The 15,115-nt window shown below is 39.4% G+C and overlaps 1 protein-coding gene across 1 annotated transcript in view; it reads right to left on the bottom strand.

Annotated features, from left to right (window-relative positions):
* Window positions 1-5,840: 5,840 nt before the first annotated feature.
* Window positions 5,841-15,115, bottom strand: part of hapln1b (hyaluronan and proteoglycan link protein 1b) — a 36,944-nt gene continuing 27,669 nt past the window's right edge. Inside the window, exons 3-6 of the mRNA XM_075455298.1 lie at window positions 11,370-11,533; window positions 9,192-9,390; window positions 8,482-8,784; window positions 5,841-8,007 (exon numbers count right to left, since the gene is read on the bottom strand). Of these exons, the coding sequence (XP_075311413.1) occupies window positions 7,718-8,007; window positions 8,482-8,784; window positions 9,192-9,390; window positions 11,370-11,533 (956 nt within the window). The 3' untranslated portion in view covers window positions 5,841-7,717. The remainder of the gene's footprint in view (window positions 8,008-8,481; window positions 8,785-9,191; window positions 9,391-11,369; window positions 11,534-15,115) is intronic.

Raw genomic sequence — 15,115 nt, forward strand, 5'->3', positions numbered from 1 at the left:
ATGAAAGCTATGGAGAGAATTGTTAAACAGCATGTCATCCGAGAAACAAACTCTCTGATCGATCCTCTCCAATTTGCTTATCGCACGAGTAGAGGCGTTGATGATGCCAAAATATTCATTCTGGACACTGTACACAGACACCTGGAACTACTCCTATTTGCGGATTTCTCCTCCGCATTCAACACCCTTCAGCCTCACATCCTGGCCAACAAACTCCTACCGCTTTCACCTGGAAGACTAGCTCATCCTGTGGTTACTGGACTTTCTAACACACAGATCACAGAGAGTGCTGGTCAGTTCCACCTTCTCTGATCTACACTACACCTCCACTGGCTCTCCACCGGGCTGTGTCCTCTCCCCGCTGCTCTTCATCCTCTACACCGATGACTGCAGATCTACGCAGTCCTCCTGTCTCTGCTGTCAGGCCCTTCACAGCAACATGGATCGGCTCTCCAGGAGTTTGTGGATTGCTGTGACAGCTCTTGTCTGTAGCTGAACATCAACAAGACCAAGGACATGATGGTGACATTTTCCAACCAGCGGAGGGCGCTGGCCAGAGCAGTCACCACCATTATCCATGGAGAGCCTATTGAGCTTGTGGAGGAGTACAAATACCTGGGTACCATCTTTGACATTCTGCTGAAATTATCTGCCAACACGGAGGAGATCCTCAGAAAATGTCACCAGAGGCAGTATCTCCTTAGGAAGCTCAACTCCTTTGCAGTAAGTAAGATCATTCTCCGAACATTTTACAACTCCTTCATCGAGAGCATCATCACCTTCTTCAAAAAGCTACCTTTGTGCCCAGGGCTGTCCAGCTCCTAAACTCTTAACCTCCCTCCTTACTCTTATACAAACATACACACACACACACACACACACACACACACAGGCCCCCTCCCAACACATATACATTCACACCCCATACACCCAGGCCACCCCCCACACACACTTATACATCCCCCCCATCCCACTCAATTTTCATTTGCACATACAGACTTACCTACCTCACCGCCCATTTGCACCTTTTTATCGCTTTTTATTTACTACTTATTTTATCTTATTATTCATATTTTATTTGACGTTGAATGTCTTGCATTGCATGTCTGCTCTACGTGCCTCCTCAATTAGGTTTCGAAATGTTTATTCACAAGACTCAGGGCAGTATTTCCAAGCTGTGAAGGTGAATCTCCACAGGTGACAGGGTTCAGCATGTAGGCAGGAACGTTCTCTACTGGATTCTCCTGTAGAGAACGTTCTCCTGTAGAGAACGGCTACGTGTGGATGGGGCCGGCCCCATCCACACGTAGCCGGGTATCTGCTAAAACGAATATATTTTTCTACGTTTGGACCTGTCATCCACATGAAAACGCATAAAAACGCATCGTAAACGAATGTTTTTAAAAACTCCGGGCAAAGTGAAGATTTTTGAAAACTCCGTTTATGCAGCTGCGTGTAGACAGAGATAACCGGAGTTTTGCGTTTTCGAACGTCACAATATGCGCCAAAACAACAACAAATCTGCTTTAAAGTCTAAAGTGCGACCTTTGTTTACTGAAGAAGCATGGATGCCTTGAGAACTGTGGTGGTTATTATTGTGCAGGCGCTGTTTACTGCCTTGATTTTACACGCCCAAGTCGTACTCCAAGAGGAATGGCGTGACAATTTCCGCATGTCCCGGTCCTCACTCCTATCGCTGTCGGAATTATTACGTCCTCATATCGAGGGGCAGTCCACTGTCATGCGATCGCCTGTCAGTGTGCTCAAAAAAGTTGCGTGCACACTTTGTTATTTAGCTGACGAGTGCAGATTACGCAAAAAACAGCAAATGCATTTGGGTTGTCAAGACAGGTGAAAACGCAGATGTTAGGTTATGTGTGGAAGGTGTTTTTTTCAAAAACGAGGTAATGTGGATACAAATTATTTTATAAACGGGAGGGGGGGAAATATTCGGTTTTAAAAATACCCGGCTACGTGTGTACATAGGTGTTTATTTCTCCTGTGGGAGTGATTTCTGAAGTGGTGTGCTTAATTTCCAAGGGCTAGATTCTGAAGCTGAGAGAACGGCTACAAGTAATTCAGGTGAGTAAAACAAACTTCAGAGGTGGACTGGATATAAGGTGAGCTGAATGAGCAAACACACCTAGGAGAAAACAGACAGGAAACAGGGGGAAAAGGAAAGGAAACAACAGGAAATTGATAAAGAGGCACAGAGGCTAGTTTCAGACCTGTCCAAGTTTAGTTTGTCTGACCTTGTGTGAAAATTACGACTTCCACATCACCTGTACAAGCCAAAGCTTAAGAAATAATAATAATAATAATAATTCCACGGCTTTTGATAACTTAATTTGAATATAATTGAAATTAAATTCAAATTCAAAGATTGGTGGAACCATTTTGCTTTTCAATTAAATTCTACCAAGTCCCAAATTTTTCACCTACAACCCCGGATCCCACAAACAATTCAGATACTGTCAGTAGAAACCAAGCAAATTATCTGCAAATTATTTAAAGTAAAAAATAACAAACCATCATAACAGATGTTTAAATTGAGAAATTCTGTGAGTAGTTCTGTAAAATGCTTGATTGTTGTAAAACTGAAGCCAGGTTTGGGTTTGAAAAACTGAGGAAAGGCAGGAAAAAGGTGTTAATACTCGAAGAACCTCATGGAACATCTCATAGTGTATGAGGGTCATTTTCCGCAGGTTAAATAGGTATAAAAACATGAGTCTGTCAGAGGAGCTCTGTGAAGGACTCTGAAAGATAAAAAAAAGTTGGGAAACAATAATATGTAATCAGATTGTACTATAGCCCTATTTAATAGAACAGATTAAATCAGATTTAATCTATTAAATTCAGCACAAATAATAAGAAAGCCCAGAGTTGTTGGAAGACTAAATAATTTCCATGTAGGTGGATCTATTTAAGATATTTGGGTTGAGAAGTTATTAATCAAACATTACTTAAATAGGAGGAAACAATGTTTTTCTTACAAACTATTTTCAGTGGTGGACTTATCTAAATATTGTGTTGTAGAGCGGTTCAGTGGTTGCCAAAGTTAGATTGGGTTCCCACTGTTGAGGCCAGCTGCAAATGATCTCCTGAAATCAAATTAAACTAGAAAATTATTGTTTGAAACCTATTTCAATGGATAAAAACAGCATTGTTGTGGAGCTGATTCCATTGTTATTATGCCTTCCTTTTAATTTGTTCATTAGTAAAGTTTGTATAGCTTGATCAGACAAACGTGGGCCCACAAGTCTCTGCCACTTTATTTCTGTGGCTTGACAGCTGATAAATTTGAGAATTCTCGTTCTAGATCTTGAGAGTACTTTGAGGAGCAAGATGGCGTATGTGGGCATGAATCAAAGCAAAAAGTTTTGTTCAAGGATGTGATTTTAATGTCCTGAAAATCAGATGGAGAGAACAGCTTATTTGCTTAAATGCTGATAAACTGTGCCCTGGCAGCTGTGTTATCCCACGATGTCATGTTTCAACATGAATCAACATGAGAACCAACACGTCACCAAAATGCCGTCACTCAGCTCTTAAAACAGACCTTTACCTTGGCAGCGCTCTGATTTCAGTTACAGAATCAACTGAAAGCAGCACCATGAATGGCCTCGGTGTTTCGCGCTGGTGGCACCCCTCCCTTTGGAAACACGATGGACACATTACTGCATTATCCAGGAACTACCACTCGGAAAACAGCCACCCTGAAGTCAGTCACAGCCTGGCTCTGACAATATGACCTTTACTGACTTATTTTCTTCTCTCAAGTACAGTGTGATTGCTCATAATGATATTTTTTTGACGAAAGGCTGTATAAAGACAGAGGCGGAGTCGTGGTTTATGTATTGTTTATTGCCCTTTTGTCTTTGGGTCCTTAAGGTTTGTCTTTATGTTGCAGGTATTACCAATGTTCCTTATGAACAATCAGAAAATACACACAATAAAAAAAAACAACACTTGGGTTTTCTTTTAACCTTCAAGGGAATAGTTCAGATCTTGGAAAATACAAATTTTTGTTTGTGAGAAGGTTGAAACCATTTTTCTGTACAGAAAAACAAGCTTTTCTTAGTAGAAAATAAAGGGATGTAAATAACAGAAAAATCAATTTACCAGCACCTTCAAATTTCACTTAATAACATAGGATGTAAACTTTAGAGGTATCAGATTAGATCTCGATAAGATTAGATAGAACTAGTTTGTTCACTTCCTCTTTTCTCGAGTCTTGCTGAAGTCTTGTGCTCCACAATCCATTAAAATATTCCGCTAAGAAACTTAATAGACTGCAGATTGATTCCAATCTTTGAGTGTAAAACAAAGGGGACTGTTTTAGTTCTTCAGAACTGCAGTGAACTCTTCAGCGTTCACTTTAAGGCTATTATTCTGTAAAACCTTTTTATCTTCCACATTGTTGATGGCTGATCGTCACAGGAGGCTAGTTCTATTAGCAATTCTTCTCTTAGGATAGCAAGCCTGTTGTTTGCCAAATAAAGCTAACCCTACGCCAGGCCCAAAGTGTCCCAAACCTGAGTGCATGCCAGCTGGGACTGTGTACAGTGATCTTACACTTGATCAATGTGTACCTGTGACTCTGTGATATCCTTACATGGAAGAAGCCCTTAGTGCTTCCATGCAGGAATGCATTGTATTTCTGTCTCATTCAGCAGGCTGGAGCAGGTTGGCCATCAGCCTGCTGTATCTGATCAGTGAGCTCAGAGACAGGTTGGTCTGTTCAGCTTAATCTTTTAAAGCTTAGCCAGCAATCAGGGAACCAGTTGCTGCCAGGAAACCAGTGCTCAATAAGGGTCTGGCTTTATCCCACATGTGACCTCAGCTATGCCCCCAGTACTCCAATATTTGGTCAGAAAATGTTTTCTTTGTACACCTCATCATATTTTTTTTACATGGTATCCAGGGGTAATGTTTGATTTTAATATTAGTCTATTGAATCTATTGATGACAATTTCAAAGTTTTCACAATGTATTTTTATTTGAAGGGATAGTTCGCCTCTTTTGACATGAAGCTATATGACATCCCATATTAGCAATATCATTTATTAAATTTGACTTACCCCCTGCTCCGTCCTGTGAGCCGAGTTCCGGCCTCGTTTTGGCGTTGACGAAGGTAGTCCGGCTAGTTGGCTGGGGCTTAAAAAAAAAAGCGTTTTGCTTCTCAAAATAATATGTGTTCAAAAGAGTAATACATTTGCATCACAAAATAGTTAGGTCTGCACTTCGGTCTGCACGGTCTACACAGCACTGCAGTGATACGAAGGGAGAGAAAATAGGGCCAAGCGATTATGAGGTCTGACATTTTCTGGATGAACGATTTTGTGATGCAAATGTATTACTCTTTTGAACACATATTATTTTGAGAAGCAAACGACTACCTTCGTCAACGCCAAAACGAGGCCGGAACTCGGCTCACAGGACGGAGCAGGGGGTAAGTCAAATTTAATAAATGATATTGCTAATATGGGATGTCATAGCTTCATGTCAAAAGAGGTGAACTATCCCTTTAATAATTGAAAAAAAAAAGAAATAGGACATTTCATATAAGTGTTGCCAACTTTTCTTGCTAGATTTACCTTTTTTTTTTCAAATAAAAAGCACCAAGTGACAAATCTAGACACAATTTGCTAACACTTTCCCTTTCAGAGATGACATTTATCAAATAGAAGCATGGAAAAAATGGTGGAATTATGCTTAAATATATTACTGATCCACATTGTTAATCTTTGTTTTTGTTCTAAATTATTAATAATAGAAAAAAATTAATGGGGTGCATTGAATTTAACTTACTAAACCGTAAGTTAAATTCAATGCACCCCATTAATTTTTTGTCTATTATTATCATTCAGTATTTTGTTATTTGATCCTCCTTAAATTAAACTAAACTTGGAAGACAATAATAAGCTAAGACTATATTATGTCATCACTCTGAAAGAAAGCCTAAAAACATGATGAACAACGTTGCAAACTGAAAGTAACGCTAACTTTACATCCATAATCCTTGACGAGGTTATGCTAGCTAAAACGTTTGCACTAGCTGTTTTGCTGCCGGATTTCAGAACTTACTTTCAATTATCAATAAATTTTTTTCCATTTGTCCCTAAAATAAAAAAGTATTTCTTTACATTTGTTCAGTCTTTTCTGAGTTATAATGAAGACTATCACGCATCTTGTATCAGAGATCTCTTAATTAGTTTTTTGTAATTAAAACACTCTTTAAATTGAGTTAAACCAACATTTCCAAATTTCCAGTCCAGAAAGGATTTAAGCAGGAAAATAATTTGAATTCAGATTACAGAAAACATTTGTCACCTTATCTGGGGAGCAGATATCTATGGACTTAAATTTACTTTGAAAAAAAATAACCTTCAACTGGATAACAGGTTATATGTTTTTTTTTGTTTTTTTTTCATTTTTCTACAAGGTCAAGCAGGTTGTGCATTGAGGCTTTTTAGTGGAGTTGTGTAGGGAAGGTTGAGATCGAAAGAAGGGCAAGGGCTACCTCTGCTTATCCAACTTAAGAAACTACAGTATTTGTTGTTTTTTAAAAAAAGAAGAAATTTGCAGGTTATCAAGGCGCTAGTTGTAGCAAGAGCAGATCTACTCAAAGATGCTTTGATGTGTGCTGGTCAAAGCTGAAATTCAAGCCTCACACAGATGCAGCCACAAATGCCTAGTTTACTATAAAACTGGGCTTGTAGAGAAGCAATACTCAAGCGCATTACTGTTTTTATTCATGGCAGGTATTTTTTACTGCTGCAAAGGGCAAGCTGTTGTTTACTTTGTCTTCTCTCCTCAAAGCAGCACATTCTATAATTTCAGTGCAAGATCAAGATCTTTTTTTTGTACTGTTATTGTATGTTTTCTGTAAACTCAGAAGGTTTGGATAACTTGGCCAGACGGGCAAAAATAAAAAGTAAGTATTTCTACAGTATATCAAAAAATATTCGTTAACAGAAAAACATTTCTAGATTATCACACTCTATATACTTAGAAAACATAATGCTAACTTTTAGATGTTCATATTTCTTATTCCCGTTGTTGATGACACTCATGTTTGGTCCAATGCATTTGTACAAAAACATAAAATACTGGACGGTTGGATGAAGTACAAAGTACCAGTCGTAGCACCTTGTTAAGAATGGACAGCAAGGAACAGTTTAGTTGTGCTAAGTTTGTATTCCTATCTGACAAGTATCACAGGAGCTGAACTTGCTCTCTTTTTGTCTTGTTTTCAGCTATGTTTCCTGGTGTTGGTGTTCCAGGTCTTGACCAAATACAAGATAAGTGCCCAAAGTTTCAGTCCAACCATGAGACATTTTGCTTTTCTAGGTTTTGTTGATATGCCTTCTCCATTCCTGAATGACAGTATTTCTGTAGCTATGTTATACCCCATTTCGGACCCCCACAAGAACCCACCCACCCCTCTCAAAAGCATTGATTAAATAATATGAACCTTAAATATGTGTAAACTATTCTTCGTAGACTATCGGGTCCCAGATTACAAATCAACAACATGAATGTCTGACATTAATATTTTAAGGTTTCCATGAAATAAAACATCACAGTTTGAATATGTCCATACCTCCAAATTCCCAACCCAATGTCTTTTTCATTCCTCTTGTGTTTTCATTGGTGTTTTTGAATGTGCATGCTTATGTACTATGTGTTTGCAGGATATGATAGTGTTTGTGATTCAGTTGTGCCCCTTGAAGCAGTACACTCCATACAACTTGTGCTTCTTGTCAGGGAAACCATTGAACCTCACGGCAGCTTCTGTGGGACTGCAGCGTCGTCGAGGATGGGAGATGGGATAACGGACACTACCGTCCGCCAACCAGCCAGCGTCACAACGATCGTAGCCCAGAAGCTTCCAGGCAGCAAACATCTGGCCAACCTTGGCAATCTGAGCACCATCTTTTTGACATGCCCCGACTGCCTCATCATAGGTCAACTTAGAGGGGTGGATCAGGTAGTAAAATCGTCCTGGGAAGTTAGACAGACAGGGAGATAAGCACAAATATATAAAAACATATTTGCATCCATTTTCTTAAATTGTGGCAGAAAAAAAGTTAGTCCAGATATCTTCTCTAAAAAGACTCTTCTAGGAGCCCTGAGGGATCGGGATTGGACGTCTGTACCACCTCAGTTGACTCCTTTTGACATCATTTTGACATTTGGATAGATTGGGATCATAAATTATGGCTGAAAGATACAGGTATTCTTATAATGCATCCAGTCTTATTTACATAATGATATCAGCTTGAATCAAAGTTAACACATTGTAACTCAAATTGTGACATCGAATACTCAAGTCAGTTTTTGTGAATGCAGACAATGTTGGGTTAAAGCCACCAATGAAAGAGGTCTGATTAGATTGCCGTCTTTTGAGGAGTCTTCTTTTTAAATAAAAGGTGAATAAACACACACAAATATATGCAGATAAATACGGACCCTCACCTTTGTGGTACGAGGTAAAGCAGAACACATCATAGTGGTTCTTGTCCTTGTCTCTGAGGCCATATTTGCGAATGCCTGGCACTGTGTTCTTGCCCCCGCAGGCTTCTCTGGGGGTGGTGATGGGATACTGAACTGTGCCATCAGTCAGCCAACCAGCATTGCACCAGTCCATTCCTCCTCGCCATGCATCATACAATTGGTCAAAGGACGCCACGATGGCATCCTGGTCTCGACATGCCCTCTCGGCGTCATAGAAATTGAGGTTGTAGCGGCCCAAGCGGGGGAAATAGGGGAAGAGAACACCTTGATGGAGAGGGAGAAAAAAGGAAAATGAGAGATGTGATAGATGAGCTGCAGCTAGCAGAAACAACAAAGATTCATCCCATGAGGTTTGTTCTTCGATTGGGCTATTTAACCTGATGACTGACAGCAGGTCCCGCTGTGTAAGCACAACGGCTTCCCTGTCAGCCTGGTCAGCGTTTTTAGCTAACACACTAATGGCTGATGTCTCTGGCCGTTCTCAAACATAATGAAACTACTCCGACACTGATGCACACTATGCTTACAGAACACACTTGCTCCTGACATTCCTCCAGGCAGTCTCTGCTCCTGGAGCTAAATTTAGACTCGTTGCAGCTGGTTACTGTAAAAAGACATGTTATTCCCCACTTATTCCTATTTTAAACTGTTAGTTCACCAAAATATTGTACCTTCAAGGTCGAGAGACACCACCAACGTTCCATCTTCTAACCCGTCAATTACTTCACACTTATATTTCCCATAATCCTCCAGGGTGAGTTCTGTGATGACAAGAGAAGCATCCATTGGAGAGGAGCCTTGAAGGTGGACACGTCCATGGAACCTCCCGTAACTCCTTTTGTGATAATCCATGGCAACAAATACATCCACCTAAAATAAGATTAACATAGATAAATTGTACTTTACACTGCAGAACCAATCAAGGAGAGCATTGCATTTACTTATGTACAAGTGCATATTTGTCAAGTAACTGGTTTTAGTGGTCATAATTTACACTTGATGCAACACATCTGTTTATCGTATTCAAAACTGGAGCAATGTTTGTGTGCTTCTCAATTCAGACACTAATGCAACATGACCACTGGTGCTTCTTCCCAAAAATGACAGTGAACATAAGGGCAGTGACAATCATTAGCTGTATAAGTGGAGAAGAACGTTTAAGCTTGGAAAAGCTTTTTTGTCATATTTCTGAGGAATAAAAGTTTTTGTGAACATTAACAATTACGTCAAGTTTTCAAGAAAATGCTCAAATTTTAGGAGTTTGTTATGAGAAACTTGCATTTGGTCTTTTCAGATTAAGGAGAATTAGAGAATAAAGGCAATCGTATGAAAGGAAGGTCACAAAAATACAAACCAGTGTCATCCGCATAAAGTGACATTTACACTTTACTCTTACTAAAACAGTTCTCTGAGGAGCACAAGAGTCATACAAAAGAAAATGTCTGGGAAATAATGCAGGAATACTGTAAGGCTTCATAGGTGAGGTGCATCATTTTTTGTCCTTGCGGCTGGTTCATTTAAGTGTTTATTGTGTCTACAATTATGATGGCGTACATCATTCAAATCTCAAGAACTTTAGCTTTCCAACGGTATATAAGATGTCCAGAGGTACATACATACATACAGAAAGGGGGGCTGAGTTTTGTTGGGAAATATGCAATGTCCCGCCAGGGCAACATTAAGGAGTTTAACAAGTCTACTGTTATTTTCTCATCTATATGCATTTACTTCTTTACATATATGCTCACAGCACAGAACACAAAGCAACACTGAGACTGACATATGTGCCACTTTATTGGTCAAAGTCTTATCTCAGCTGTATAGCAATCAACATGAACACCCTAAATGTTGAACAAATCAATCAATTTCACTTTGGAATCCAAAGAAAAAGAATGGATCATCCATTTACTTTGCCATAGTGATGTTTAGGAATGCTTCATGTGCTTTTAAAGGAGGGAACAAACAGAAAATAGTCTTAAGGCCCTGTCACACTGTTGCGTATGAGAGAAGCATATGAGTTGCGTATGAAAATTATCACTCATACGCTGGTATACGCTGACATACGCCAGGGGAACGTTAGGCATAGGTTGTATACGTTTCAAGCACGCTGGCATACGTTGGCATACGTTGGCATACGCTGGCATACGCTGAGGCAGAAATACATTTTTGAACATGCTCAAAACTTTTGTGCGTATGGTTAATACGCTAAGCATACGCTAGGCATACGCTGAATACGCTAGAGGTACGATATAGGTACGTTACTGATAGGTCGAGAACGCTGGACATAAATTGCCATATGTTGCCATGAAGGTGTACCATACAGCTAGCGTATTTATAGCCTCCGCCCGTCTGCCGCCTCCATCTCCGCAAGACGGGCGGAGATGGAGGCGGCAGGCAACCGACGATTCACGGGAGCGGTCAGGAGGAGGAGTTGGGGATCTTGATCGCTCAGAAGCATGTAACTCATCAGCCGCAGGTGCATCAGGCATTTCAGCAGGTTTGGGTGAGAATGATTCTTGTGTTTTTTTACCTTTTCCTCGGCCCAGGGCCCGGGCAAACGACGATTGCTTCTTGGGAGGCATGATCGAGATGAATGTCTCGAGAGATGTTGATAGCGCGTCGTCTACTGCAATAATGGAGCAATGTGGAAAGGCTGCTGATATAGGCGCGTTGAAACGTACGCTGGGTATGCGCAGTTCATATGCTACTCATACGCTAGTCATTCTTTATTTTCAAGGACTTTTCGTGCGTATGAAAATTATATTATTAATTTTCATACGCAACTCATACGCTTCTCTCATACGCAACAGTGTGACAGGGCCATTAACATGAAAAAGATAAACGGTGACCTCTTTCAGGTAGTCTGAGGTCAGTTTGGTCCATTTGATCCTCATCTTGCGATTGGGTGCAAGTGATTGGTCCCTCTGGATCTTACATGGCAAAGTCACGTTTCCTCCTCGCCTTGACAACACCTTGGATTGTTCTGCCATGACTGACAGTCGAGGGCCATTTTCTACAAAACAGCAAACATCATTATTTCAACCAGACCTGGATCTCTGTACTCAGGTCTTAAACGAGCTGCCATGAAATGTTGCACAAAGGCTTGGGTCAAAATGCTAACTTCCACATGCAAGTCTGTCCCTCTTAGTTTTAGCATTTTAGCACATCCACCTTTGTTGATTAGTAATAAACACAATATCAGATTAAAAACCAAAGGATCGGGTTGATTTTAACCAGATTAGGTTTACCATTGTCACGATTTATGTTTATTATGTTCCTGTCTAAGTTCAGTCTTGCCATTTCCACACCTTTCCTCAGTTCCCTCCTGCCAGTCGTCAGCTCCACTCCCTTCATCTGTGGTAATTATCCTCAACTGTACCTTCTCACTAATCACTCTCCTCACAGAATTTAGTCTCACAGTTCTCTTCATTCTTTGTCAGATCCTCCGTCAATATACCCATGGTTTGCCCTGTCTAGCTGATTCATGCTCCTCGTAATCAGTCTAGATTTTGTTATTTTTCCTAAGGTGTTTGCTATTTTTTCTAGTTTAGTTTTTTGCTACTCAAGCATTGCTGTGATTTATTTATTTTTTGTTCTTAAATAAACTGATTTAAGTTTCCTCCTGGCTCTTGTCCTGTGTCTGCATCTGGGTCCTCCTTTGCCTCCACCTCCACCTCCAAACTGTGATAGCCATAAACAGAAGGAAAAATCCTCTTAAGACTGGAAGCCTTTTTACCAAAATTTAGGACAGTTCTTTCCATAGCTGTTGGGATAGCGTGGTGTGGACACAAGTGGTGAATCAACTGAACGGTCCAAAAGTTGAATAAGAAGCCTCTGAATCTTTATCTAAATTAATATTTATTATATTAATATATCACAAGCTGCAAAAATTTCTCTCACATCTTTGTACCACACACATAACTTCTGCTCACATTGTACTGTTGATGACAACATGTATGGATCTCTGTTTAGGCACAATGGTGCCAACCTGACAACTTCATGGTGATTATAAGATCTCAGGATACTTCACACAGTCACTACTTGAAGAGACAGTTCCCATATTTACATTACTGTTTATATAAATTAAGATTAATCAATCAAAATATTTGAAATCATCAACATGCTATCATATTAATCAGGAAACATGTTAGCACAAACATCATGGCTTATTTGGGAACCAATATGGTGAAAGTTGAACTTCTAGTAAGTCAATTAATGCCCCTTTTCTGCACTTCAACCAGGTTCAGGGCTGGTATTAGTCCCAGTTTAGAACTGGCTCCAATTTTCCAGTGCAGACCAAGTTTATAAATGGCACTCCATGAGCTGCATGGGCAACATTCAAGAATACTGCCTGGTGATTGTAAATTATTAAACTTATTTAATGAAGAATGATGAGCTATTCTTTTACAACTGCTTCAACTTCATGCCAGTGTTGCGGCTCAGTTTTTAATTGTTCTCTCCTGGATTAGGTAGATGACATACTGCTTTGGCTCTGGTTTGTTTACCATACCTCAACGTAGATTCTTGGTCATCCAGGTCGCAGTAATCCTAAGAGCTTGAATAAGGGAAACTGGACTTCTTTTTCTTGGTCCTTGAAGACATTTCTCATCCGGAAGACTTCTTCAGTTTTAAAACTAGTTGGTGGGGAGTTTCAGCTTATTAATAATTGAAAGACTGTTCACACTATATTTACGTCCATCTCAGTATCTCAGGTATGAAACCAGATTTTCTGCTGAGGAGTTTCTCAAGTCAGAAAATGGTTTAACTGGGAACTGGCTCTGACCCAGAACTGAAAGCTCCTCAGTTAAAATGAGGAGTAAGATGCTGAAGACATAGATATGTCGAGTTTCTCTCTGAGCCCTGTTCTTGGCTGTTTTCTTTCCTATTTTGTCTCAGCTGATTTTTCGTCTTTCCCTATTTCTTTTTTTTGTGTTGTCTTTTCAGCTGCTGCGACCTCCAGCCTTCATCACTGATTGGCTGCCTCGCAACAGTCTGACCACCACAGCGCTTCACTCCAGCTGCTGCATCATCACATGTGAGCTGAGCGAATCAGCTAATGACACATTGATCTTGTGTTCTGAGCTGAGGGGCTGTTAGGGGGGAGAGTTTGCACCTCTTTGAACTGCTTCTTCATCATACCTTTTTGATTCTCATGTCTCTGACGCTCGGAAGGCGCTCCGATGGTTCAGCTGGAAACACAGTTTACTTCATGTTGTTTTCTCAGTGGAGCTGAAAGTTTACACTTAGTTTAAAGTGATTTGGTTCTTTCAGCTAGTAGTTGTTTTAATTCTTAAATAATTATTTCTTTGTTTTATTAAGTTATAAATTGTTATTGATTATTTCTGAGTTACTTGTCAGTTTGTATCCAGATTATTTATCATTAAAGGTTACGAGTTACTTGCCATTTTTCTAATTTTACTTGTTAATTAGATAAAGATTGATTAAGTCTATTTTTAGCTAGTTAAGTTTAGGGTTATTCATTTAATTCTAACTCAATTTGTACATTTTTAAAAATCTTTTAGAGAACACAAGTTCAGTTATTGGTTCTTAGTTATTTGTTATCAAAAATTTAATACGCAGTCATTAGTTAGTTGTTTTTTTTCAATTTTTATTTGTTATTACTACATTGCCATTTCGTACATAGTAGTTACTTATCGGTTTGATTCTAATTTGGTATTTATCCATAACTGATGTTTTTTAGTTATTAGGTCTTGGGTATTAGTTTGTTAGAGTTTGTTTCTGTTAGTTACTGGTTGTTAAATAAATCTAGTTGTTATAAATAGTTGTTTAGTTGTCTCAACATCTTAGTTTTCTATCCATCCATCCATTTTCTATACCGCTGAATCCGTGGGTCGGGTCGCAGGGGGGGCTGGAGCCTATCCCAGCAGTCAATGGGCGAGAGGCAGGGTACACCCTGGACAGGCCGCCAGTCCATCACAGGGCCACATAGAGACAAACGAGACAAACAACCATACACGCTCACACTCACTTCTAAGGACAATTTTAGAGTCACCAATTAACCTAACATGCATGTTTTTGGGCAGTGGGAGGAAGCCGGAGTACCCGGAGAGAACCCACGCATACACGGGGCTTAGTTTTCTAATCTAATTATAATTAGTTGTTACCAATCACTTGATTTGTTGTTAGTTATTTGTTGTGTTATTGCTTTATTATTACTAGCTGAGTTGTCAATTATCTGTATTAATTTCTTTATTAATTTCTTAGTAATTAATTCTATTTATCATTTCATTTTGTTTTTGAAAATAATTAAAAACATATTTGTACTCAGAATTTCAAACAATTTAACTACTGAAAAGAGGTTTTAGTAATCAAAAGACAACTTAATCCTTAACTATTGTTTGTAGTTTAAAATGAAGCAAACCAAACTCAAAGACAAATAATGACAATATATACCTGGAACAAACTTTATACTACAATTAATATTGTGCCATATTTTATCAGCTCGTTAGCATTTGGTTTAATCCACTTGATAAAAAAATTTACTTTTTACTAAGTACTAATCAGATACGTCTATCTCAGTGAGCTAACAATCCCCCATTTAGCAGCGTTATCTCTGAGGCTCAGCGGGTGACCA

This window comes from Odontesthes bonariensis, chromosome 22 (genome assembly GCF_027942865.1).
Source record: "Odontesthes bonariensis isolate fOdoBon6 chromosome 22, fOdoBon6.hap1, whole genome shotgun sequence".
NCBI classification, from domain to species: Eukaryota; Metazoa; Chordata; class Actinopteri; order Atheriniformes; family Atherinopsidae; genus Odontesthes; species Odontesthes bonariensis.